General features: G+C 44.2%; 2 protein-coding genes across 2 annotated transcripts in view; one reads left to right on the top strand and one right to left on the bottom strand.

The window, feature by feature from the left end:
* The window catches only part of PSMA8 (proteasome 20S subunit alpha 8), a 491,044-nt gene extending 468,390 nt beyond the window's left edge, over positions 1-22,654 (bottom strand). Inside the window, exon 1 of the mRNA XM_085605732.1 lies at positions 22,473-22,654. Coding sequence (XP_085461858.1) covers positions 22,473-22,574 — 102 coding nt within the window. The 5' untranslated portion in view covers positions 22,575-22,654. The remainder of the gene's footprint in view (positions 1-22,472) is intronic.
* Positions 22,655-22,828: 174 nt separating this feature from the next.
* The window catches only part of SS18 (SS18 subunit of BAF chromatin remodeling complex), a 363,861-nt gene continuing 360,494 nt past the window's right edge, over positions 22,829-26,195 (top strand). The window contains exon 1 of the mRNA XM_085605729.1: positions 22,829-22,873. The gene's annotated coding sequence lies outside the window, so the exon portion shown is untranslated. The remainder of the gene's footprint in view (positions 22,874-26,195) is intronic.

Consider the following 26,195-nt stretch of genomic DNA (forward strand, 5'->3'; position numbering starts at 1 on the left):
TGTATCGTTGGACCCGGCGGTCCGCCATGAGCATAATCTCCTTCCTCCTCTTCGGCGCTTGAAGTTGGATGTGGCCCGCTGGCGGAGGTTGCCGTTATCGCCACTCGGTCGAGCGGCACTTTTTAAAATGATGTCACTGCCCCGATTTCTCTACGCACTCCAGAACTCCTTTGACATTATTCCGGCGGCTTATTTCCGGGAGGTAGAGGGTTTGCAGAGGAGACTTATTTGGGATGGTCGCGCTCGTATAGCTCTCGCAAAACTGACTCTCCCCTGGTACGACGGGGGCATTGCGCTCCCGGATATCAGGAGGTGTTATTGGGCCTCCCAGCTGTCCGCTATCAACCATGCTACTTACGCACCGGGTCCGAATCCGGCTTTCGAGATGGATAAATATCAGTTGCCTGGTGGCGACTTCAACAGAGCACTCTATTCTCGGGCGGCTGGGAGGAACCTAACGGGACCCACTAAGATTGCAGTACGTGTGTGGAGGGATGCTAATGTTGCCATGGGTTGGAATGAGTGCCTGACACGAGCGACCCCCTTGTTTGCGTCGGACGGATTGGGATGCCTCTGGACAACGAAAGGCTTTGAGAACTGGGATATGATTGGCATCAGCAGAGTGGGTGACCTCTGGGTGAAAGGTGCGGTCAAATCCTTTGCGGTGCTTCAGAGTGAGTATGAGTTGAGTGAGAGGGAGTTCTTCAGGTACGTACAGGTTCGCCATGCTCTGCTGTCGGCCTTTGGGGCAGGTACCACGATCCCCGCGGCTTCCCCACTCGAGGACCGTATACTTGATGTTCATCTGCCCGATAGTACGATTTCCTTAATTTATAAGAAGTTCATTAATAATCGGGCGGACCTCCTTGTGCATCTTCGGGAGGCCTGGACCGGAAACGGGTTGGAGTTGGACGACGAGGACTGGCAGTCTGCACTGTCCTACCCGAAGGAGGTCGCCATTCCGGCCCGTCTCCGTCTTGTCCAGCTAAAAATTCTTCACCGTGTGTATGTGACGGGTCCTCGGTTGGTTGTGATGGGTTTTTCTTCGGACGGGCTGTGTAAGCGCGGCTGTGGATTGAGTGCCACCTTCCTTCATATCCTTTGGGAGTGTCGCGAGGTCGCGGCTTATTGGCGCCGTGTGCATGCGGTGATGGAGGATGTCACTGGGGTCGCTCTGTTGCCCAAGGCTCGTCGATGTCTGCTGAATGTATGGGAGCCTAATGATTACAACGTTGCCCAGGCCCGGTGGGCGGCACTTGGGAACATGATTGCAAAGAGGGATATCGCGCAGCTTTGGGGTTCCCGACGGCCTCCCACCGTGTCAGTGTGGAAGGAGAACATGGATTGGTGCATGTTCAGAGAGAAGACGGTATATCTGGTTCGGGGCAAGCCTGGGGCGTGGGGTAAAATTTGGGGTCAATGGAACGCCTACCGAGGTAACATTTGTACGCCCCCTTTTGAAGATACTTCTGACATTCCTCTGTCCCCCTGATCCTGGGGTTCTCGGAATACTGTACTTGTTATGTGGATGGTTCTGACTTCCCCGCTGCCTCCCCTCCCCCCCGGGTTGACTTTATTGACCTCCTGATTCTTTATCTGGTATGGTGGGATCCCCCCGTCGGCGCTCGGCACCATTTAGATTGTTTCTCGCCTTGAGTTTTGTTTTTTGTTTGTTTTTTTTAGTTCTCTTCAAAATTTAAAAATGTCTGTACCCTGTCTAACTTTTGAGTTGCCGAGAATAATTCTACATTCCTGCTGTGCCTTTGGAGATCAGTTGCTGCTCTGCGACGCTATGTAATTGACTGGCACAAATTAGCGGCCGGCCCTGGTGGTTGTAGGCCCATGTCTGTAATTTTGATTCTCTGCACAATAAAGTTTTTCACAAAAAAAAAAAGAATGTTTTACAAAAGACGAATTCATTTATAAGGTATTAAAATTCACAGTTTCACTGTTTTAGTGTGGTAAATATTTCGTTACCGGTACTATTTTTTATGCGGTAAAGTCTATTAAGAATAACTCAGTAAAATGAGAGGCAGAATCCGTGGTATTCGAGGGTTTGAAAAGGCTTTATTCCTATACAAAGGAATACAATTCGAATTGTGGGCCTTCTATTCCATCACCACGAAAGTTCAGGAAGGAAGGAACATATATTATTGACAGGTAATCATTTTTATAGAAAAGGCATTACAGTAAAACAGATGCAGTAGGCGTATCAACTGATAAGACAGAATAAACTATGCATGCGTAACTAGAATAGGCGTAACTAGAAAACGTCATTATACATGATGACATAAGTGGGTGGATCCATAAGAGAATCCGGCAATGTCAGCAGAAATATTTGGCAGAGATGCGTGCGCAGCCGCATGACGTGTGATTGACGTGCGACTAGAGGGAGAAAGGGACTTGACATTTAGCTCTACATGTGGAGACAGAAGTCTGGGGTTATGTCAACCTAATCCCAAATCATATCTAATATCCTATGTTTAAAGAACAGTGTTATCCAAAAAGAGAGGTCTCTTAGGATAGAATCTTATTCTATACTGACTATACTGACTGTTAGTGCGTGTACAAGCGTCTAAGTGTCTACACTAGATGCGAGGGGGTAGGAATATTCCATGGTGACGGGGCTATGAATTATTTGCATGAGGGCAGCGAGGCCTGGCCCTGTGCACGGTAGCTGGAGGAATGTTTACCTAAACTACTAGACAGGAATGCATCGGATGAGGAACGAGGGAGATAATCTTGAAGGTGAAATACAGTTTTTGGCAGGCGACGGGCTGGATCAGGCACCGTTAGCCGCGCAGGGAGTAAGACAAAGTTCATGGTCACAGATGCAGGTTCAGACTGGAGCTTTCAGAGGCAGAAGGCAGAAGGCAGAAAAGGCTTGATGACAGAATTCGGGCCTACTCGCCTGAATCTGTAAAATGTGGAAAGTGAACCACATAAAGTCGGTGGCCTTTCATACTTAGGAATGGAATATCTGACCCATTCATGGCGGATCTGAAAGAGGACATGTTGGCGGTGGACGCACATATATTTGCGTCTTCAGAACTGGAGCAGGAGGGAACATACATGTACTTATAGCATGTACATGGAGCCGTTGGGGTCTACGATAGGGGACATAACTGATCACAAAATTCATATTTCCTCAGTTTTAGAATGAATAAACATACCAGAAATATCCCTTTAGAATACATGAAAAATGTCCCTCTAAAAGGTCGAATCACTAATGAATAACCTCGGGTACAAAATCCGGTATCATGCTTGGGCATTGCAAATTACTCCCAAATAGAATGTCATTTAAAGGGTCCAAAGTAAAAGGAGGAACAGCGCCGGAAGCCGCTCGCGCCATCTTGGTGAAGGTGTGGGCTGAACCACGCCTGCAATTGCTGTCACAGAGACTCCAGTAAACAGCAGAGAGGGAAGGAAATGAAGCGCTGCAGCTCTGACTCATATTATCCCCGAGGGTTACGGTCAGCACTGTGTCTTTGGTGCTCCCACCCCAGTCCTTCCTTCCAGCAAAAATAGAAGACAGCATTTCAAAAGGCCGCACGTTTTTGCCATTTAAACATTCCCAACATCTTGTTTTAATTGTGAGGGTGCCGCTCGTAGGCTTGGTGTTATCTTTTTAATCTACAGACACTCTGGGATTCCCTCCGTGGAGCAGACCGGAAAGCTTACAGAAAGCAGTGTTATTTTAAATTGGAGATTCCTTGTTGGGACTGCGAGGTCCAGTGCGCTTTGCGCAACCATCATTGGCTGCACCTGGGACACTCTTCCCGACCCCTCCTTCGAAAGTACAAAACGCCTCGCGGCCCCCGCTTCGCGGCAGCCGCTCGTAGGCTTGGTGTTATCTTTTTAATCTACAGACACTCTGGGATTCCCTCCGTGGAGCAGACCGGAAAGCTTACAGAAAGGAGTGTTATTTTAAATTGGAGATTCCTTGTTGGGACTGCGAGGTCCAGTGCGCTTTGCGCAACCATCATTGGCTGCACCTGGGACACTCTTCCCGACTCCTCCTCGGGCCTACTTAAGACACGCCCACTCTCGAGCAAGCGGGGCAAAGGGCGGGCCCGTTTAAGCACGGATAAGACCGGAACGGGCCCCCCCTCTTGGACAGGCGCAGCATCCCGCTCAGGTATGATGTCAATGACATCAAGGGACACCCGAAGCAAAACTATGCCAGGACATCCTCTGGTTGCGGGTACGTTGGATAGTTTCTTTATTAGGGCCAATTCCGTCGTTAATAATGAATTAAACATGCTAGAAAGACGCCTATCAGACAGGATTGTAAGCACTAGAAGATCCTCTCTGGGCTTACTTGCATCTGCTAGATCCCCTGATAAATTGAATGACTCACACACTGCTCTCATGGACAGTATTGATCATACCATTGAATCTGTCCTGCAAGATCTTAGGTCTAGCACATCCTCGCGCAGAGATTCACTACAGCCTATTCTTGAGAGTGTACTGGCCCCTGCAACGGAAGAGGTTCCCGACTCCGTGACTGACCCTATATTGTCTTGTCTACGAGGGCCCCGGGAGGGTGCCTTACCCAAAAGGAAAGGAGAGAGGAAGATTAAGGGGGGGAAAAAAAGCTAAATTAGATCGCCCTTCTGGTGGTTTATTAAGCGCATCGCTTGCCGGGGATGCTCGGCCGAACGCAGGTACTAATGAAAGATCTATTCTTGTACAAACCCCGCTGCAAACGAAGCCCCCTTCTTCTTCAACTCTGGGAACTGTGGTAAATAAAAATAAATATTACCGGACTGAATTTCATACGGAATTTTAAAATAAAGTAAATAGCTCAAAATAACAAGAGGCAGAATCCGTGGTATAAGAGGTTTTCTAATGGGCTTTATTCCATTCAAAATGGCCGACTCGAGTCGCGGCCCTCAGGTTCCGTCACCACGAGGGTTCAGGAAGTGAAGTACAATAATTTATTAACAGACATGTATTTTTATAATAAGTGCATTACAATGAAACGAATGTAGAAGGCGTAACATTTGATAAGAAAAGTGACAAAACAGTGACATAATCGAAACTAGGCGTAATAAGGAATAAAAGAAACATGATTGGTTAGAATTATCAGACATAGGTGGATCTATAAGATAATACTTGGCATAGATGCGCGCGCGGCAGCATGACGTGTAATTGACGTGCAACTAGGGGGTGAAGGGGACTTGACATTTAGCTCTACATGTGGAGACGAGAAGTCTGGGGTCAAGTCAACCTAATCCCAAATCATATCTAACATCCTATGTTTAAAGAACTATGTTATCCACAAGGAAGAGACTCTCGGACAGAATCTATTCTATACTGACTGTGTACGTGTACAAGCGTCTAAGTGTCTATATGAGATGCGAGGGATAGAAAACTTTCCATGGCAACAGGGCTATGAATCACTTGCAGGAGGACGGAAAGGCTGAGTCCTTTGCTTGTGAGCTAAAGGAAATGTTTACCTAAATCACTGGACAGGAATGCATCGGCTGGAAAGCAAAATAGATAATTCGAAGGTGAAATACAACTTCTTGGCAGACAGGCGAAAACTGGCCGAGGCAGGCACCGTTAGCTGCACAGGGAGTAGGACAAAGTTCATGGATACAGATGCGAGCTCAAGCTGAAGCTGTCAGAGACAGAAAGCAGGGAAAGGCTTTGAGGACAGAATCGGGCCTACTTGCCTGAACTGTAAAAATGAAGTAACTTAGCCATATAAAGTCGGTGGCCTTTCATACTTAGGAATCGAATATCCAGCCCATTGATGGCGGATCTGACAGAGAACATGTCGACGGTAGACACACATATGTTTGCGTCTTAGAAACTGGAACTGGAGGGAACATACATGTACTTGTAACATGCATATAGAACCGTTGGGGTCCAAGATAGGGGACATAACTGATCAGGAAAATCCACATTTCCACATTCCCTCCTTGTCCCCTTCTTGCCCTTCACGAGACATCAATCTTCATCATTCCATTGATTTGCTCATGGAGCATCATTTCTTCTTCTTTCTTCTTCCGGCATTCTGAACGGGACCTGTGATGTGGAATGCATGATGTGGCACACAGACCACAAATCGCTGGTCCACCTTGCAGGCATAAACAACAACTGAAGAGCATAAGAAGGCCAATACCTAGGAAGGATAAAACTCTCCATCCCCAGGCTGATATCACACTCCAAAACCACCCGGACCACGTCCAAGTGCCTGGATTCTCGTGTATCTGGCTTACAATCTTATGAAGGCGTGTTATAGCTTTATATACAGATGGCGAATTTTCTGGTATGAATATGCAGCAGCTGGATCCGATGACCCTGCAAGCTCCGCCCCTATCGGCCAGGATGACGTCAAGGACAAGACGATTCTGGAGAACAACAATTCTCATCACTGATTGTTCCTCTGTCAGATTGCCTAGGGCGGCTATAGTCTCGTTTACTACAGCTTCAAGAGTCTTGGTGAGTCTGCGTATCAGCTTACTATTTGATATTGTACCTATATAGGGAAAGATACCTTTATTGAAATCTACATACTTGTCCCATGCTGTCTCAGTATAATCGACAACTGGGAGATCTCTTTGCTCTCTATTGTGTACTAAATGAACATTTCGATAATAATCAGGGGGAGCTAGGAAAACGGGTGGCAAAAGGAATGCTATGTAACAGGTACCATCCCAATCTAGAGGCAGACGCATATATGCCGTCTGACCACATATGAAGTAAGAATGGCGAGAAGCTCTAAATGAAGATTTACCTTGATCACTATATTCTACTGTAGTAACGCATTGGCTATGGCCCATGTGTATGGAACCAACTTTTCTTACACATAATTCACCCTTAACTGGAAATACTGACATAGTGGGCAGAATTAGTTCAACTTCGGATTTGACATTCAGAATCATAAGATTAGGCGTAAAATTACCTAATTTATACACTTCATTTTCTAAATCAGTTCCTGTTCTACTGGGGTGACCCTCCTTATTAGGGTGACAGACTTTGAATAAAACTAGATTCAGATTTCCCCATATCCAATGTTGTTGATAAACTGCTGTGTCTGGGTCTATGGAATTTAATAAACTAAACCATGCTCCACAGGAGCCATTGTGTGTGAATGGATGTGGAAAGAAAGGCAGAACTCCTTTGTTATTCTGATAGGGAGGGAGTCGGCCACACACCCAACAATTGGTCGCATTACTAGTCTGATGGGAATGATGTAACATACTAATGAAGGTGTTATTGCGCAGCGCAAGTCTATAAGATAATTCATGTGGCGGTAGGTCACTAAAAGAATGTTCTGCAGCAACATTATAAACATGTCTAGAGATAGGATGATATATGTACAAAATCACACTCGTAATAATTACTAAAATACTCAATAAAAACAAAATTAATAATGTCCTCATACAGTAGCTACGCAGTGATTTACAATACGCCTGTCGTTTCAACATTTCTCGGGTATTTTCTCTACTCAGGTCCAAGGGATACATGTCGGAGACAATTCAACCGCTTCACCTTGGAGAGGACTTAAACAATCAAATTGCTCGACTGTTTGGGCCTAAGCTTTAATTTATAGCACTGAGAGTCATTCTGTTCAACAAAAGGAAGTTTTGAATCAGTCTGTGAGGGAGTGCAGGGCACAGTGTCTATATCTGAAGGTAGTCCATGAAATTTTTTGACGTGACTTGAATGAATCCACCCTTTTCGTCCCTCGATCTTCACGGCTGTTCTTGTGGTCAACAGGACCAACTTGGGTGCTTTCCACCTGGGCTCCAATTGACTTTTCCTGTCGAAGTTTCTCACAAAGACAAGATTACCCGGAACAACGTCATGGGGTTTCGCCTCAGTGTTGTCGGGAAAGGCTGCAGCTACCTGTGAACGAGAAGATTGTAGTGCAGACATCAAGGAAGCCAGGTAATCTGTCAGCATATTACAGTCAACATCAGTTATTTTACGTGGTATAGGCGTCCCCCACATATTCGGCGGTCTACCGAAGATCACCTCATACGGGGATAGCCCTGTTCTAGAGTGTGCTACCATTCTCATGTAAAAGAGTGCAACTGGTAATGCTACTATCCAGTCGACACCTTTCTCTCTACATATTTTGGACAGTCTGATTTTCAGTGTCTGGTTATGTCTTTCTACGAGACCTGCTGCCTCGGGGTGTCGGACACAGTGGAATTTCCACTGATATCCCAACAAGAGTGAGACATGTTTCATTAATTCGGATGAGAAAGGCTGGCCGTTATCTGAATATACAACACGTGGTAAACCGTACCGTGGGAAGAATTCTCGAACTAGCTGCTTGGCAGTAGTCGGGGCAGTGTAATCTGATACGGGATACGCCTCTGTCCAACGGGAGAGAGCGCAGACAACTACGAGGACATATTTGAATCCTCGACAACGTTCCATCTGAATATAATCCATCTGGAGGACTTCAAAAGGATGGTCAGGAGGCTGAAATCCACCCTGCTCTACGGGAACACTCTTTCCTGGATTAAACTGACAACATATCATACAGGTACGAACTTTTTGTTTAGCTGCTGCTCGTAAATGTTTGTTGAACCAAATGTGCTGAATGCTGTCTAGCATAGCCTTCTCTCCTAAATGTGCTGGACTGTGAACTGTAGCTATAATGGCTTGAACCATGGAATCAGGGAGAAACCATACAGATTTCTCCTTCGTCATCCACCCTTGATCTGTCTGGATCCCTCCTAGTTCAGTCCACTTCTTTATTTCTTCTGCTGTGGCATGTGTCTGTATGTCAATTACGTCAAGTGCGGGATCCTTAATTGTCATACACAGTGTTGGTGTCTGAACTATTGGCTTTGTCATGTCTAATGTGCGATTCTGAGCAGTCTGTTTAGCTGTTCTGTCAGCTAAATCATTGCCTTGAGAAATGGTATCAGTAACCTTCGTGTGTGCTTTACATTTCATAATCGATATAGCAGTGGGTAGATGTATTGCGTCTAACAAAGCATGAATGAGGGGCCCGTGCTGAATGTGGGCACCATGGGACGTTAGATAACCTCTCTCTCGCCACAGCACGCCGAAGTCGTGTACAACTCCGAATGCATAACGTGAGTCAGTGTATACATTAACTTTCTTATTTGTGGCTTGAATACAGGCTTGCGTTAGAGCAATAAGTTCTGCTGCTTGGGCTGACAGAATATCTATACAATGTGTCTCAATAACTTCAGTGTCTGTTGTGACTGCATACGCGGCCACTAAATCTCCTGTACTTGCTCTCATGCATGATCCGTCTACATACAACGTCAGGTCTGGATCTAACAATGGAACGTCTGTCAAGTCTTGTCTAGGTTTCGTCTTTATTTCAATGATTTCAACACAATCATGAGCTAGTGGGTCTGTTCCAATTACAGGTAATAGTGTAGCAGGATTCAATGTATTACACCGTCGGATCTCTATGTGTGGTTGAAACAATGTCAGTTCATAACCGGTAAGTCTTGCTATGGTCAAGTGTTGTGTTTGTGTTCGGTTCACAAGAACCTCTACTGCATGTGGTACTTGAACTGTCAATGGGTGTCCTAATACTATGGCATCGCTTTGTCTGATTGCTAAAGCTGTCGCTGCCACTGATTTCAGACATGCAGGCAAAGCCTGAGCTACGGGATCTAATGTACTGGAAAAATAAGCACATGGCTTGCATGATCCTGCTTGATCCTGAGTGAGTACTGACAAGGCAGTACCTTCGCGTTCTGTAACAAAGAGTGTAAAAGGTTTGCTATAACATGGTGTTGCTAGAACAGGTGCTTGACATAAAGCTTCCTTTAGGCTTTCAAAAGCTTGTGTATGTTCCTGAGTCCAAGGGAGAACAGTCGATGTGGCTGCCTCCTGTGTGGTTAACTGAATGAGTGGTTTTGCTAGAAATGCGTACTGAGGGATCCACTGCCTACAATATGAAGTGAGGCCTATGAAAGCCCGCACCTCCTTTTGTGTCTGGGGTATTGACATGTTAGCAATTAACTGGATGCGATCTGGTGTAAGCTGCCTTCCCTCCTTGGACAGCGAGTGACCAAGATAAATAACTCGCTGAACACAGAATTGCAGCTTAGAAGGGGACACCTTGTGCCCCTTGTCGGCTAGGAAATGTAAAACTGTCAGAGAAGCTTTTTCACATTCTGGCTCGCTTCTCGCGGTGATCAGCAGATCATCGACATATTGAAGCAGTGCAGTATTGACTGGCATGTGGATACTGTCAAGTTCTCGTTTCAGTGCTTGGCTGTAGATGCTGGGGCTTTCTGTAAATCCTTGGGGAGCGCGTGAGAATTTAAAGCTGCGCCCATTTAAACTGAATCCGAACAAGTATTGGCTTTCCGGATCTATTGGGACGCTGAAAAAGGCATTCTTGAGATCAATTACAGTAAAAAATGTTGCTTCGGAATCAATTGCTGTCAACAATGATGATATATCAGGGACCACAGGGAATTGTGGTACAATACACTTGTTTAGTTCACGCAAATCAATAACCAATCGGTACACTGGTGGAGCAGTAGGATCAGTTCGTTTAAGAATCGGAATTATCGGTGAATTACATACATTGGAGTCTGTTTCTACAACTACTCCCTGGGCAATTAGCTCATCAATGATTTTCAACAAAGCCACTACAGCATCATGCGGTAACTTGTATTGTCGCATTCGTGGTAGTACCACTCCTGCTTTCAATGTAACTCGATAGGGTGTAATGTTCATGCAGCCAACATCCGTAGGGCCTTGTGCCCATAGATGTACTGGTAAAGTCTGTAGTCGGGGATCCATGTCTCTGGACACATAGTGACCTTTAAAATCACGCAAAAACAACCTTACTCCTTCCGGAGAACAACATATTATGGCTCCTAGTGCTTTCAGAGTCTTAATTCCTAACAGATTTTCTGGGCATGATTTAGTAAGCAATAAATCTGTAGTTCGTGTCAAAGGTCCTATCGTAAGTGGTAGAGGCTGTGATACTTCATTAACAATAGGTTTTCCTGAAAAACCAAGGGAAACATTTTGAGAGCCTGAGAGGGGTGCCCCTGGAACTTCACTACGTTTTATGGTTGTTCGACTTGCCCCTGTATCGAGTAAGAATTTTCTATCTTGACCTAATAATTCACTATGTACATAAGGTCCTTCTTGATCTACCGGAATCTCGATAAGCGGGAAGTCAACTTCCCTCTCTAGGCTGGTTCATGCGTAACGCTGATACTCAGGGTATTCATACTGTGCAGTCTGATACATTTGTCGTGTTGTGGTTTGTGTGGCAGTAGCAGGCAACGGTGGTGCAGCTGGCACAAACTGTATGGGTTGCTGTGAGGCTGGCATGGACTGTTGCTGAACTGGCATGGACTGTCCATGCTGCATAGCTCCTTGTTCATTCTGATCTTGTCTAACTAATCGTGGTCTCTCTTTTGCAATACCTGTAGCTATATTTCGTTTCAGGACTTGACAATCATGTACATAATGGCCTAGTTGTTTACAGTAATTGCAGGTTCCTTTTACAGGAACTGCAGAATCACCAGAATGTGTCACACCCTTTTTGTGACCATCTGCTGGTACTGTCTGAGAAACTAGCATTTTCATTTTTGTATCCTTCATGCGTCTATGCTCGTGTTCTTGTTCATCCCTAATTCTATTGTGATGATACTGTAACATTTGTAGCATTTGCGACGGAGTGTTACTTTGCCAGGTACTCTCGAATTTCAATATTCTATTCTTTACTGGAGGTAATGCATTTTCCACTAATTTTGTCACAAATAGATGTGGATATGAGTCACTACTTGCTTTTATACCACTATTTATACCAAAACATTTTTCAAATCGAGCATAATAATCGCTTGTGTCTTCATCTTGCTTTTGTTTACAGGCTGTGATTGCACCCCAATCTTCCTTTTTTGTAGTTAATAAACGTGGCAGTACCTGTACTAGTAAACCTGGTAATAGTTTAACTTTATCCCCGAGCCCTGAACCTGCAGCTCGGCCCCTTTCTTCCTCTGCTAATGCTGTCCAGTCTATCTTTTGGTCTCCCACTTCCCACTCTTTTTCTTTCAGTTTTTCATATATGCCAGCAGGCAAAAGCACCTTTAATATCGTCATAATATCAGGAAAGGTGTACTCTCCCATCAGTAACATGTCTTTAATTTCTCGGTGGAAACCCGCTGGGTCTTTGTCATGACTAGGTACGACTTTTTTCATTTCTAATAATTCCATTTTTGATATGGGTGTGTAAACAAATACACGGTGAAACTCATTGTCTTCGCCTTTTATTGGGTGCACTTCTCGTAGGGGATTTTGTCTATCCATATAGTACGGCACTCTTTCTCTGTGGGGCAGCGAGAGAGAATCCGGACTTACAAAAAGGACATACTGCTTACGTGACACTAATATCTCTTTAATTAGCTTGTTACTAGAACCTCTCCATCTGTTCGTGAGTAGTTCCGTTAATATATCAGGTAAAGGACCAGGGTCAGCATGTTGGCTCTTATATAATATGAGGAGTTGCTGAATCATATATATTCCAGCTAAACGTTGTTCATCTGTACTGAGGTTAAAAAACGTGTGTGCTACGGTCTCATCACCGTATTTTTCAGGACTGTCAATCCAGTGAACGGCTGATCTGGCTAATTCTTGCTCATCCATGGAATCGAGGAGGTGATAACCTTTTCGTTCTCGTAGTATTTTATCTGCGGCTTGAAACAAATGTTCAGGAGATTTCAGATTTATTACAGGCGTCGGATACGTTCTGCTATTATTTGGACATACAGAGTGTATGGGATCAGAAAAACATCTAGTATTTTCACAAGATCTTCCTCTGCCTACATAGGCTATGGTCTCTGATTGTCTTGCGGAATTCCCTGATTCGGACACTTCATCTTGCTCAAACTCGTCTGTTCCCAATCTTTCTTCATGAATACGCTCTATTTCTTTACGGATTTTTCGGCACATGGCTATTATACAATTTTGCTTATCGTGTCTCCCTTCTGATATATTCTGACTCCATCTTGTAAGAATAAGCATTGCATTCGGGTCTACCCCCGGACGATCTTGATTTCTGATTACACAGTTTATGAGGAAACGTAACAGTTCCCCTTGTATCTCTACTTTCTGGAATTCCATAGCTCTGTTAATACATCCTGAATCTCGTCCTGTTTGAACAAAATGATATATGTTATCTAGATGCGTAGTCATCCCTGGTAACCTTGCTAAATACTCTGCGGCTCGCCTGATACGTAATGATGCCAGGACCATTTCGTCCTCTTTACCGACCACGGGGTCATATCTACAATTTACAAGGAGTTCCTTAAGCGTACGTTCATTTACGAATTTTGGTGTACGTGAATGCGCTGACTCTTGAAAAACAAGTTTATTTATTCTAGGTGGTGTAAAAGTACTGCTAGCACCTCCCGTGGCCCCATCTGGGGCGTCGGGTGTGAATGGATTCGTTGAACGTGACACAGCAACTATGGGTGTTGATACCCCTGTAGAGTCGACTGCGGAGACAGATGCGGAAACAGATGTGCTTGCCGAAGCTTGTATCGGGACTTGCTGTTGCACGGGGACAGATACCTGATCCTGACGTTGAACCCCTCCGCCAGACGGTCTATGTGGTGTGGCGTTAGCATACTCGGGAGCTGCATCGTCTAGATATGAGGAAAGAAAAACATCTTCTGCGGTTCTGGGATGCCCCTTTGGATGTACCTTAATTGGAAATAATGGGGGTGGCAAGTCTTTTGGTATCTCTGGAGCAGCCTTAGGTAATCCTTCGGCTAGTAGGGGATACATACCATTCATAAGAGCATTTCTTTGTCTATTCACTTGTTCTGATTTCACTCGGATACCTTCCTCAATTAATAGATTTTCTTGAACTTTATTTGAACTTTCTTTACTCCTCTCTTCTTGTCTACGTGCTTTTTCTGTTCGTCTATGAGATTCTTTACGCCATAACTCAACAGCGTCTTTCTGTGACTGTCTGACCTTTCTTTTCCATAACTCTTCCTCCACTTTCATGATGCACTCTACATCCCAGGTTCCCGCTATGGGCCACCTTTGACTTTCCGGTAATCCTTTGGTATAATCTACCCATAGATCAAGAAACAATATGGCATCTAAGCCATGTTTATGGTACATGAAATGTCCTGGAGTGTCTCTAGGAGGAATAGGAACTGCTTCTTCAAGCACCCCTTTTCTTGTAGTAATCTGTCTTAACTTCGAGAAGAGCGGCATATTGACAACTGATCTGATACTTACTCTTGAACTTGCTTAATACGAGAAACACAATAATGAACAGTGAACAATGAACAGTCATTCATACCACAATATGCAAGACATTTTCTGAATACTTTAAACATTAAACATTAAACATTATAACAATGATCGACAATGATGACAGTCTGCCTAACTAATCACCACGCTGAATTCTTGACAATAACTGAATACTTCGGAATACTTGATATACTGCTAAACAGTACATATACACTGCTAAACAGTGCAGACCGGATTTGTGTACCCAAATCCGTCTTGACCGGCACAACCTATGTGCGCGTCAACACGCCTCCCCGGCGATGGTACTCACCGAGTAGCTCCTTGAAACGGAAGGCCTCAGAGAATGGACAGGACTCGATAACTGCGGACATCGGACCCTCTGGACGTCGGGATTTCGGAAAACCTGGTGGGCCTCTGTATACCTCGGATCTTGCTCTCTCAGCTAGGCTCTGGTCGGGATACTTCGCACTTCTCACCGCCTCGTCTGGGTTGATCGCAGCCTCAGTCGCCCCCGCTTGACCGGAGGGAGCTTACAGGAAATCCTGCTGGTACGCGTTTATGGTCCGTCCAGCTGTGGCAGGAGACCGGGCCTGCAACGCACCGCCGGCGCGTGAGATGAGAAAGTGTCCCTGTTCGGGCGCCATTATGTGGTAAATAAAAATAAATATTACCGGACTGAATTTCATACGGAATTTTAAAATAAAGTAAATAGCTCAAAATAACAAGAGGCAGAATCCGTGGTATAAGAGGTTTTCTAATGGGCTTTATTCCATTCAAAATGGCCGACTCGAGTCGCGGCCCTCAGGTTCCGTCACCACGAGGGTTCAGGAAGTGAAGTACAATAATTTATTAACAGACATGTATTTTTATAATAAGTGCATTACAATGAAACGAATGTAGAAGGCGTAACATTTGATAAGAAAAGTGACAAAACAGTGACATAATCGAAACTAGGCGTAATAAGGAATAAAAGAAACATGATTGGTTAGAATTATCAGACATAGGTGGATCTATAAGATAATACTTGGCATAGATGCGCGCGCGGCAGCATGACGTGTAATTGACGTGCAACTAGGGGGTGAAGGGGACTTGACATTTAGCTCTACATGTGGAGACGAGAAGTCTGGGGTCAAGTCAACCTAATCCCAAATCATATCTAACATCCTATGTTTAAAGAACTATGTTATCCACAAGGAAGAGACTCTCGGACAGAATCTATTCTATACTGACTGTGTACGTGTACAAGCGTCTAAGTGTCTATATGAGATGCGAGGGATAGAAAACTTTCCATGGCAACAGGGCTATGAATCACTTGCAGGAGGACGGAAAGGCTGAGTCCTTTGCTTGTGAGCTAAAGGAAATGTTTACCTAAATCACTGGACAGGAATGCATCGGCTGGAAAGCAAAATAGATAATTCGAAGGTGAAATACAACTTCTTGGCAGACAGGCGAAAACTGGCCGAGGCAGGCACCGTTAGCTGCACAGGGAGTAGGACAAAGTTCATGGATACAGATGCGAGCTCAAGCTGAAGCTGTCAGAGACAGAAAGCAGGGAAAGGCTTTGAGGACAGAATCGGGCCTACTTGCCTGAACTGTAAAAATGAAGTAACTTAGCCATATAAAGTCGGTGGCCTTTCATACTTAGGAATCGAATATCCAGCCCATTGATGGCGGATCTGACAGAGAACATGTCGACGGTAGACACACATATGTTTGCGTCTTAGAAACTGGAACTGGAGGGAACATACATGTACTTGTAACATGCATATAGAACCGTTGGGGTCCAAGATAGGGGACATAACTGATCAGGAAAATCCACATTTCCACAGAACGGGGCCTGTAGGGGGTGAGGATTGTGTACTAAATGCTCTTATAAATGTTATGAAAGGATTCTTCACCCCCCTGATGGCGAGATTTGATACCATCGATGCTAGATTGAAAGAACTAGAATCTGCTACAGGGGTAATTGTGAATTGTGTAACAACTAATGGTATGATCAGAAGTGTGGCTTCAAAGAACATGGCTGATCCCCAGCTGCCTACTTCTGTTACTTCGGCTGGTATCACAATACCTACATTAGCAACCCAACCTACCCCAGCGCGAATTTCATTACCTTTGTCTGATATGCCACCTCCCACTACGGTTACTTCCCCGTGCCCCCAGGACCAATTACCCCTCCCTGTAAGGAATCCTAATTTGTTGGCCAAATTAAATTTGACCAAACTAGGGAAGTCCTCCAATGTGTGACTGACGGCCGTACCACCCCAAAGGCGGTCAGTCTAAGCTGGAAAAATGTAGTGAATCTTCCCCCCGAGGCAGCACCCTATGTAATAATTTTGGGCGGTGTGCCAGAGCTTACTAACTCTGTCATAGAAAGTGGTGACTCTCTAAAAAACAAAGTGACCAGCTGGCTGAACATAAATAGGCCTCTGCCCCCAAATATGAGAGGTGATGTTTTGATGGTCAGGAGGGTCACCTGGCTGGGAAACACTACAAAGAAAATTAAGGGTGATTGCATTTTGGTGAACTTCAGAAATCCACATATTGTCTCATATATCTGTAATTGGGTGGGTAATACGGGAGGTACTTCTATTCAACCCCTCCCATTGTCTTTTTTCTACCCCCCCCGAATTACTCATACCCACTTAGGGATAGACGAAGAATGGACCAAGGTGGGCCCTAGCCCTCAAGGCAGAAGGTATAGACGCACCTGTTTCGATGCGCCCACTTTAAGCGACTACTCCTGTACCAATAGGTTCAGCTGCCTCGAGGAGGTCGATTGACTGTTTTGGGAGGATGCTAACTGCGGGGATGCTGATGGGTCTCTGTATCTCCCACAGCTACAGTCCCTCCTTATCACCCCTGAGACTGGCAACTCTATAAGATTGGCGAATCTAAGTCATGAGGATCTCTGCATTAAATCAAATGCTACTCCCAATGTCCCAGCTCTACTCAAAATTCTTTCCTGGAATGTAGCTGGCCTTTCTAATAAACGTATTTGTCCTGTATGGGGCTCATTTATAGACCTACATGATATATGTTGCTTCCAGGAAACCTGGGCAAGGGAAGAGCAACTTCGTTTGGGGTTTGCTTCATTCTCAGTCCCGGCAAGGTGGGGAGGAAGGGGCTGACCGTCAGGGGGTCTAACAATCTGGGTTGCCACCCATTTGGGTTGCAGTGCCAGTGTCCTTGATACAGGATCTGATGATGTCCAATGTGTCCTACTGGATTGGAGGTTTGGTTCTAGACTAGCTGTGATCAATGTCTACTCTAGACCTGTGAGTCTTTCTGCAGAATCAGGGACGATTGCTGAGCTTTCCACTATTTTAACTAAAATTCCTGAGGGTACTATGTTTGTGGTCGGAGGAGATTTTAATTCACATTTTGAACCTCTTGAGGGGCTGCTGGATGCTGTAAACCAGGAGGAGGACGACTTATGGAAAATTCCAAATGGGCCTGGTCCTATGGTAAGGTCGTGGGCTCTCTTGGCACTTCAAATTACATCCCTGACAATGACCCATTCGATCAGGGCGTGTAATGGTAGAATATCTGACAACCCACCTAGGCCTACTTTTAATAAGCCAGGGAGAGAGGCTCGATTAGACTATATCTTTGTTCAGTGAAAGGAGTGGAATAGGGTACTGGACTTCAAGGTGTTACCTAGGGGAGAGAGTGATCATAATCCCTTGATATTGGATTTCTCCTTGCCAGGCTTGTGCAACGGTGAACACCCATTGCCATTCCAACCTGTTGCTTCTAATAGGGCCATTTTGTCCAACAATAGACGTAGGGTGAGATGGGACAAATTGGTTAGAAACCCAGAGGAATTATCTCAAGTATATGCCAGGGCTATCCCAGTCCTGGTTGAAGTGGCCACTCTTGTTGATCAGCAATCTCTGCCAGATTTCCACGAAAAGCTGAGTGATCTTAATAAAGCATTATTCGCCAGCCTCATAGATATCTTAAATCCCCCGGCCCATCGTGGGAACAGGGCACGCAGAAAGCAGCCATGGTATAACAGGGCATGTAGATTGGCGAAGAGCGAATTGTTGGAGGCATTAAAAGCTAATGCAAACAGGGATGTTATCCAACACAGGAGACGAACATATCGACAGCTAATCCACCATGCCAAGCTTGAGTGGGGCAATGAAAACATCTGACATCTGCCTTAGCGGGTAGGGATGCACGGAGTTTCTGGAAAATTGTGACAAGTGGCTCAGTTGAATCTGATCCAGCAGTAAATCCGAATATTGCTGCAGAAGTATGGGAAGATCACTTTAGTACCCTGTATAAGGGGGATTATCCCTCTACGGACGTCCCATTGAATGAACCTTTATTGAGTGATTCTCCCGGCTCACCGGCTGTTAGTTTTACTCTGGGCGAGGTCCAAGCAGTTATATCCATGCTTCCTGCGGGTAAAGCACCAGGGCTGGACAGGGTCCCCGGCGATCTTTACAAACACGAGCCTAGAGTCTGGGCACCTTATCTCTTAGCAATATTTAATGCAATTGCAGGGGGAATGGTGGTCCCTGCTACTTGGCTGGGAGCAGAGGTAGTCCCTATCTTTAAAAAGGGGTCTCCTCTGCTCCCAGCCAACTACAGACCAATCAGCCTAATAGACGTTGCCCAGAAACTTTTTGCGAGGCTGATTCTTAACCGACTCTTGGATTGGATGGAGGAATTTGAGATTTTGAGTCAGTACCAGGCAGGGTTCAGAAAGAACGTATCAACCACTGACCAGATTTTTAGACTGAGCATGCTCTTTTGGAAGACAGTCAAGGTTGAGGGCGGCTCCCTATACACTGTCTTTGTAGACCTGCGCGCGGCCTTCGACCTGGTCCCGCGCAGAAAACTTTGGACTGTGCTTCGGGAGTTAGGAATACCTGCCCCCCTTTTGCATATTATAATACGTCTCCACGCTCATAATTTCACAAGGGTCAGATGTGGGAGTGAAGGCAATTTGACATCTAGTTTTTCCGTGGACAGGGGGGTCAGGCAGGGTTGTGTCCTGGCTCCAACCCTGTTTTGCCTCTATGTAAACGGCCTCATCTCCCACTTGAATGCGGTACCCAATAGAGATGCTCCAAGATTGGGTGGCACTGGGATATCAGCTATTATGTTTGCTAATGACACCCTGTTACTCGCTAAGACGCCAATGGGCGTCCAGCGAGTATTGGATGGCTTTGTCTCTTTTTGTTATGACCGGGGGCTAGAAATAAACACGGCCAAAACGAAATTTATGATTTTTAATCCTCCAAAGACAACTCGCCCAAATCCCGTTATACATGGTTTTGCCCTGGAGAGAGTACACACATTTGAGTATTTGGGATTGACCCTAAATGAAAATCTGACCTGGGCCAACCACCAGACCAAATCGAACTTAAAATTAACCCAAAAGGCGGGGGCTATTATTAAACTATGGAATAAATCCATGCTAAAACCCGTAGGAGCGCCGCTCGAAATTTACAAAATGCAGGCTCGTGGGGCAATAATATATGGCGGTGAACTCTGGGGACACAACTGTGCCCCCGAAGTCATTGCCACGGAAAATAAGTTTCTTAGGAACTTGGCTATTAGTTCACCCCTTCTTCCTCTTAGGCTTGACTTGAGTTTAAGATCTGTTAAGGAGGAATTAGGTTTAAAGCCCTTAGCTTTTTGGAGGCAACTTTGGGTAACTCCTGAACTCTCCACATATAGACAGGAACTTATGGAACTTTTTCAATATTCTGTTGTACGGAAAATTCCATGGCTAAAATGTATTAAGGATGAATTTGAGAGGCTGGGTTGTTCGGCTATGTGGACAAACCCGGAGGAGGGCTGTAGAAAAATTTCTAGAAAAGATTTGATCAGATTGTACCATGATTGCAACCTGTCTGCTTCCCTTTTGAGTGATAAAATGGGGACAATGTCCAGTTCATTCTTAGCAATCAAAGATTATTATAAAATGGAGTCTGTTTTGGATGACATCAACCCCATTGGCCTTAGGAAATTATTTCTCCAATGGAGACATAATTCTCTACCAATAAGAGCTCTTACTAGTAGATGGCACCCACCTACTTCTAAAAATTGTCCAGCCTGTACTGTGGAGTTGGAGAATGACATTCACGTTATGTTTTTTTGCCCTTCTTATTCGAAACCTAGGAAAAAGTGGATTATTCCCATTTGCAGAAACTGGGGGTTTAGGCATTATCTGTCTGCATATCGATTATTAAAATCTGACCTATCCCCATTAACTGTTTTTGCTGTTAGCAAATATTTAGCTGCTATGTGGAATATTCGAAGAATTTACGTGGAAAGATGAGATTTTGTCCACTGTACATGACTTTTCTTCACTGTTAAATGAGACTCCTTGATGATGTATCTTATAGGCAATGAAGAGGTTTCGACTGTTCTGGATAATTATTTTAGCTAAAGATGCATTTCCTTTACTCTTTATATAATTAGATTGTATTGTATTATGATCTGTTTTATATTTCATTGTGTTTTCTTTTATGACATCCTAAGGTCGAAATAAAGATATTGAATTGAAAAGGAGATTCAAGAAAGATTTAAGAATTGTTTTTCTTCCTTTCAGTACTGAACTGTATTTTTAAATTGAGTGTACTGAAGGATTTATTCAACAATTGAGCCAATTGATAAAGGCCTACAATAGTACTAATTCAGGTATGTGATGGGATTCACTGACAATTGATTTGAGCAATTACCATTGTATCAGAAAGTGAATAGATTGTTTAACTTTAAAAATAACTACCCAAAGAATTGGGTTCAGGGGCTTTTCTCCAGGTTACCAAATAAAACAAAACAAATGGATATGTAATACAAACAACGCTTTGCTGATGATATACGTGTACAATCAAAACATTATTGTCTTGAAAAAGAAATGCATGTTTAGCTGAGTAAATGAATTGCTGACTAGTAAAAAGATTTTTCTGAACTATAAAGATTGTGACGATAGAAGTACAATCAGAATGTATCCAAAGCAATGGGGAGACTTTCTGAAATATAGTAATGGTTAAAAAGATATCTCATAGTTGAGCAAGCAAAGGAATGTAACTATAGGTCAGTTGCTAACAGTGTTTATATTTTATTTAGATTATTTTTAAATCATTGCCCTGAAGAAGGTGACGATCATTTTGAACACTGAAACGCTGCGTCAACAGTTTTTTCTTAATTTTATTATGTATAATGTATGTTTTAAATAAAATTGATGATTATTTTTAATGGATTGTGTTAACTATTTTGATCAAATAATTTGCTGACAAATAAAATAGGCAAATAGAACATTCCTTTGAACTCGTTTTGTTTTCAACTATGGGGCACTGTATATAAATTGCTATGTAAATTTGGTAACCTGGCAAGATCAGACCATGTAAAAGTGTGTTTATAAGATAACGTATGTTTATCCAGTCTTAGCTGTATAGACAATTGGGTTTGAAGATACCGATCTTTTCCACCTATAACAAAAGATAAAGGGAAGTTTGTTTTTTGTGTAAATCCTTATTGGTGGCCATTTTGGTTTTATATTTAGAGCGTCAGTCTTGATCACGACATGCACTGATGTGTACATATGAACTTTTGTGCCAAATATGATGCAAATCAGAAACGTTTTTATTATTTTTTTTTAATTTGTAGGCATCTTGGATTTTGATTATACTATATGACGTCACAGGCAAGATCCACTTGGGGGGTTGCTCTTATACGATTAATATTGCAAAGACAAATGTCTGTACCAACTTTGTATCACGAAGTGATTGACTTTTCAGTCTAACCGCAATAATAATCACATTCAATATGCTCAAACTCCCACATATCTATCTTTTAACATGGCCTGGTTTATTTGGGGAAATTTACACTGAAACCCCCAAAATGAACTACGAAAATAATAGTTGCTCCTTTTCCGAATTACCATTTTCTGACAACTACGCACGAGCGCAGAGTCCTCAAAAGCGATAATAGAAAGTTGACCGCCCTAACTAGTTCCTTTTCAAAACTGCACTGTGGGCGCTTTGACCACGAAATCAGCGCTAGCGCTGAAACAGAAATGTAGTCGTCATTGCACCAAAAGGTGTAAAGAGAACAATTTAAAATAAAACAAGTAGAAATGTATCTAAATATATACGCATTTTTCGCTAGATCGGTTTTACAACGGCTTCCTAATCTGCCGACGCAGATTGCGCGCCTGCAACGGAAGCCGTAATGCAGGAAAAGTCGAAAACACTCACGGCGGTGGAGCCCTTTTTAACGGCTTCCTGAGCATATTCCACCTGGAACAGGTGTCCATCTGGAGAGAAGACAGTGATTGCTCTGTCATAACGTGAAGACATCCTCGCTGCTGTTAACGGTTTGCGGTACTACTGCCCGCTGTACGCAAGCTACTGATAGCCGCCCAAGCGGAGAAGCGTGCGAACGTGGCCAATCAAATCGAAAAGGGGCGTGGCGTGGAATAGTTCAGTTTATGAAAACGCCGATCCGAATTTAGACTGGCAAAGCGTATATGCGTGGCTCTCGACAAACCAGGTTTAAGCACCTGGACTCAAGAAGGGGGTATGGCAAACATCGTTGCAGTTAGTTATATGCGTTCTGGTGAGGGAGTTCAACAGATGCAACGTGGGTTTCGCTAAAGGTCGGTATGAGGTAGTAGCAGAGGCGCAACTAGAGCCAAATTTCGGGGGGGGGGGGCTGAGCAAAAATTTCGGGGGGGGATGAAGTTTAAGCAATAGGCATAGTGGAGCTGCAGGGGCTCTTAGAAGGGGTGAAACAACAGCAAGGCCTCATTAAGATGCAAATGGTCTTTTAAAGACCTGTGAAATGCTCGGGTGCGGCTGCTTTTTTGCCCGGGAAGGTGTCTCATCCCGGGCTGCCACACACGGGGGGGGGTGCTGAAGCCCTTTGAGTCCAATGGGTGTTGCGCGCCTGGGTAGTAGAACTGCTTGTGTTTGGCTTTTCTATGCAATAGCGTGCTACATGTCTCGGTCTCGTGTGACACCTAGAAAAAAATCTTAATTCAGTAACGCAGGCATAGCAAGGTTGTACCAGTTTCTTTATTTTTTTTTATTGGCCTGGTCTGTATTTTACATTTCTGGCCGGTAGAATATATATTGAGAAAAACAGTAAGATCTGGTATCCATCTTTTATGAAACATAAAAGTGAAACAGCAAACGCAGAAAGAGATCAATGGAAACAGTGGTTTGAAACTGATCCGGGAAATCCTGTGGGGTGCACGTGACGTAGGGTGACCAACTGGCATGGGTGCAGATTCAGGACGGTGAGTGTAAAAATTAAGGACAAAGGGTCAAAATTCAGGACAAAACTTCGGGACAAAAGGTAAGTTTTACAGGCACATCAGAGGAGGTCGCACAATAGTATAAAAGCAAGTAAATAGACAACCACTTAAGTACAAGTCAAAAGAAGTTTATATTCGGTTGAGACAATCGTGCACTTAACGGTTTTCCAGTATGCCCGCAGCTTGCTACCTTAGCCGATTCAAAACTCGCATCTCGCTCCAGCAGAATATAAGTGGGGCCGATTTTATTGTTGATTGAAAACTACTGGATATACAAGGAACTTTGCAGTGCCAGTACCCAGTCACCCCCCCCCCCCCCCTTTCTAACCTCCCAGGGAAACACCCAATGCCCGGTCTGGCAATCTGGCCTTGCTACCACCCTCCAATGGTGCCCCTCATCTCATAGACCGTCTTTCATGTGTATTTAATTTCTTTTATAGTGCTACTCATCCCAAGTATGTAGGGCAGGGTGTCGGAGTGCTACATCACACACACATCATATAGAGACAATAACTCATATAAACGTGAAAGTCCATGTATAGGAGATGTTACTTAAGATAATGGGTGCTACAAGGTGTAATCATTCTTTTATCTATCATTCAGTCTTTCACCATTCATTCTGTCGTTCCATCTGTGTGCCCATCTATATCCAAACCTATTCAACCATTTGCAAACCTATCCACCATGTATCCTTCCATCCATCATTTCACTCATCCATCCAACCACCCTTTCACCCCATCCATCCGCACACTCATCCATCCATCTATTCACTGATCCATCCAGCCATTTACCCTTTCACCCAACCAGCCATCCTTTCACTTACTCATCCAGTCACTTATCCTTCCACCCATTCAGTCATTCATCTTCCCTTTCTCTCTCTCCATCCCCTTTCACTTATCCACCCACCCATCTACTCATCCATCCATTGACCCTATTAATCATCCATCCATCCATTCTCTCATCCATCCACCCGTTCACTCCTTCACTCATCTATCCATCCTTTTGTCCATCTAACCCCCTTTCACTCACACATCAATCCTTACATCCACCCTTTCACTCATCCATCCATTCACCCTTTCACTTATCAATTCATCAATCCATCCATCCTTTCACTCATCCATCCACCAATCCACTTGCCCATCATCTACCCTTTCACTCATCCATCCACCCTTTTACCTATCCATCTACCCCTCCACCCATCCATCCATCTATTTACCTTTTCTCCCATCATCCTTCCACTCACTCACTCATCTATCCTTTCTTTCATTATCTATCCATTCACCCTTTCATTTATCCATTCATCCTTTCACTAATCAATCCAGCCATTCACACATTCCTTCACTTATTTACTCACCCATCTTTTCACATTATGAGCTGAGCCTTTGTCTGCAGAGTTGCAGACAGAAGAGGCCCATCAAGAACTTCACCTCGCTGTAGTTCCTAAAGCGTGGGGAGGGGTTCACTATACCCCTGCACATAGGCAATCTGAAAACTTAGAAGTCATGCATGATGCACAGTGCCAGGACGTGAGGTGACGGTGACCTGATGTTGTTTCCAGGGCCTTAAGCGGGGTAAAAAAAACTGGGGGGGTATCTTCAAAGTGGTCGTTGATGTAATTAAGGGCGTGGCTTAAAACCCCTAGGCTAAAAATATGTGCTTAGCATAGTGTTCCGCCCGACTGGTATTATGTTGTTTCTGCCATTGCATCCAGATATATCATATAGCAAGTATCATTACACCAACAACAAGCCAGGACTTTTGGCTTAGTCAATGGTTGTTAGTTGCTTAAAATAACAAGCATTTACAATGCAATAGGTCTCGCAATGACATTGTTTTGAGCTATTGGCATTGAAAATGTTATTGCTTTTTTTTTTTTCCCTTCGTGAAGTAATGGCGTTGTAAATGACAATGACCCCTGCTTACAGACATACATAGAAACCGCACTACAAACGGGCCTACATGCATGCACACGTTGAGAAACACAGACCCCGTGAGACAGACACACTAATACATAGAGGCACACGGGTGTACCGAAGCACATGATCACACACGCAGGCACACTGAGTCACAGGCACACTGACGCTTTGGGTCTGGCAGACTAGCCGACACACCACACTGTCACACTGAGTAGAGGCGCACACATGCTGAGAGGGATGTTTTAATTATCAAGCTCAAGGTGCTCACTGTAAAAGTCAAGAGGAGTGGAAGACTGACTTGACATTATAAAGTTGAAACTGAGGAGTTACACACGTCTGCAACATATGCTCAGCCTCCTGAGCTAATTTTGTGTCAAGAACAGATATACCGGAGACCTTCACCAATGCACTTCCATTGTGAGCCTGGGGATGCTGATGGTAAGTGCTGCACTTTCCAACATCATCCTCAGGCCCGGGGTGGGTGTTGGTAATGATGCTATATAGACTCACCATCTGGATAGGCTGTAAGTGCCCGGGGGAGGTCGTGTAAATCCCAGAATTCTTCCAGTATTTCTCATTTCTCCATTTATTTTTCCTTCCTCTCCTCTATCCTGATTTCTCTCCAGCACTAGTTCCTTTCTTTTTTGCCCTCTCTTTCTTTCTCTGCTTTTTTCCTTCGGTTTTTTTCCCATCTTCATTCTTTTTCTACTTGTTTTCAGCCTTATCTTCTTTCCATGTCTTCATCG

This window comes from Triturus cristatus, chromosome 5_1 (assembly GCF_964204655.1).
Source record: "Triturus cristatus chromosome 5_1, aTriCri1.1, whole genome shotgun sequence".
Classification (NCBI taxonomy): domain Eukaryota; kingdom Metazoa; phylum Chordata; class Amphibia; order Caudata; family Salamandridae; genus Triturus; species Triturus cristatus.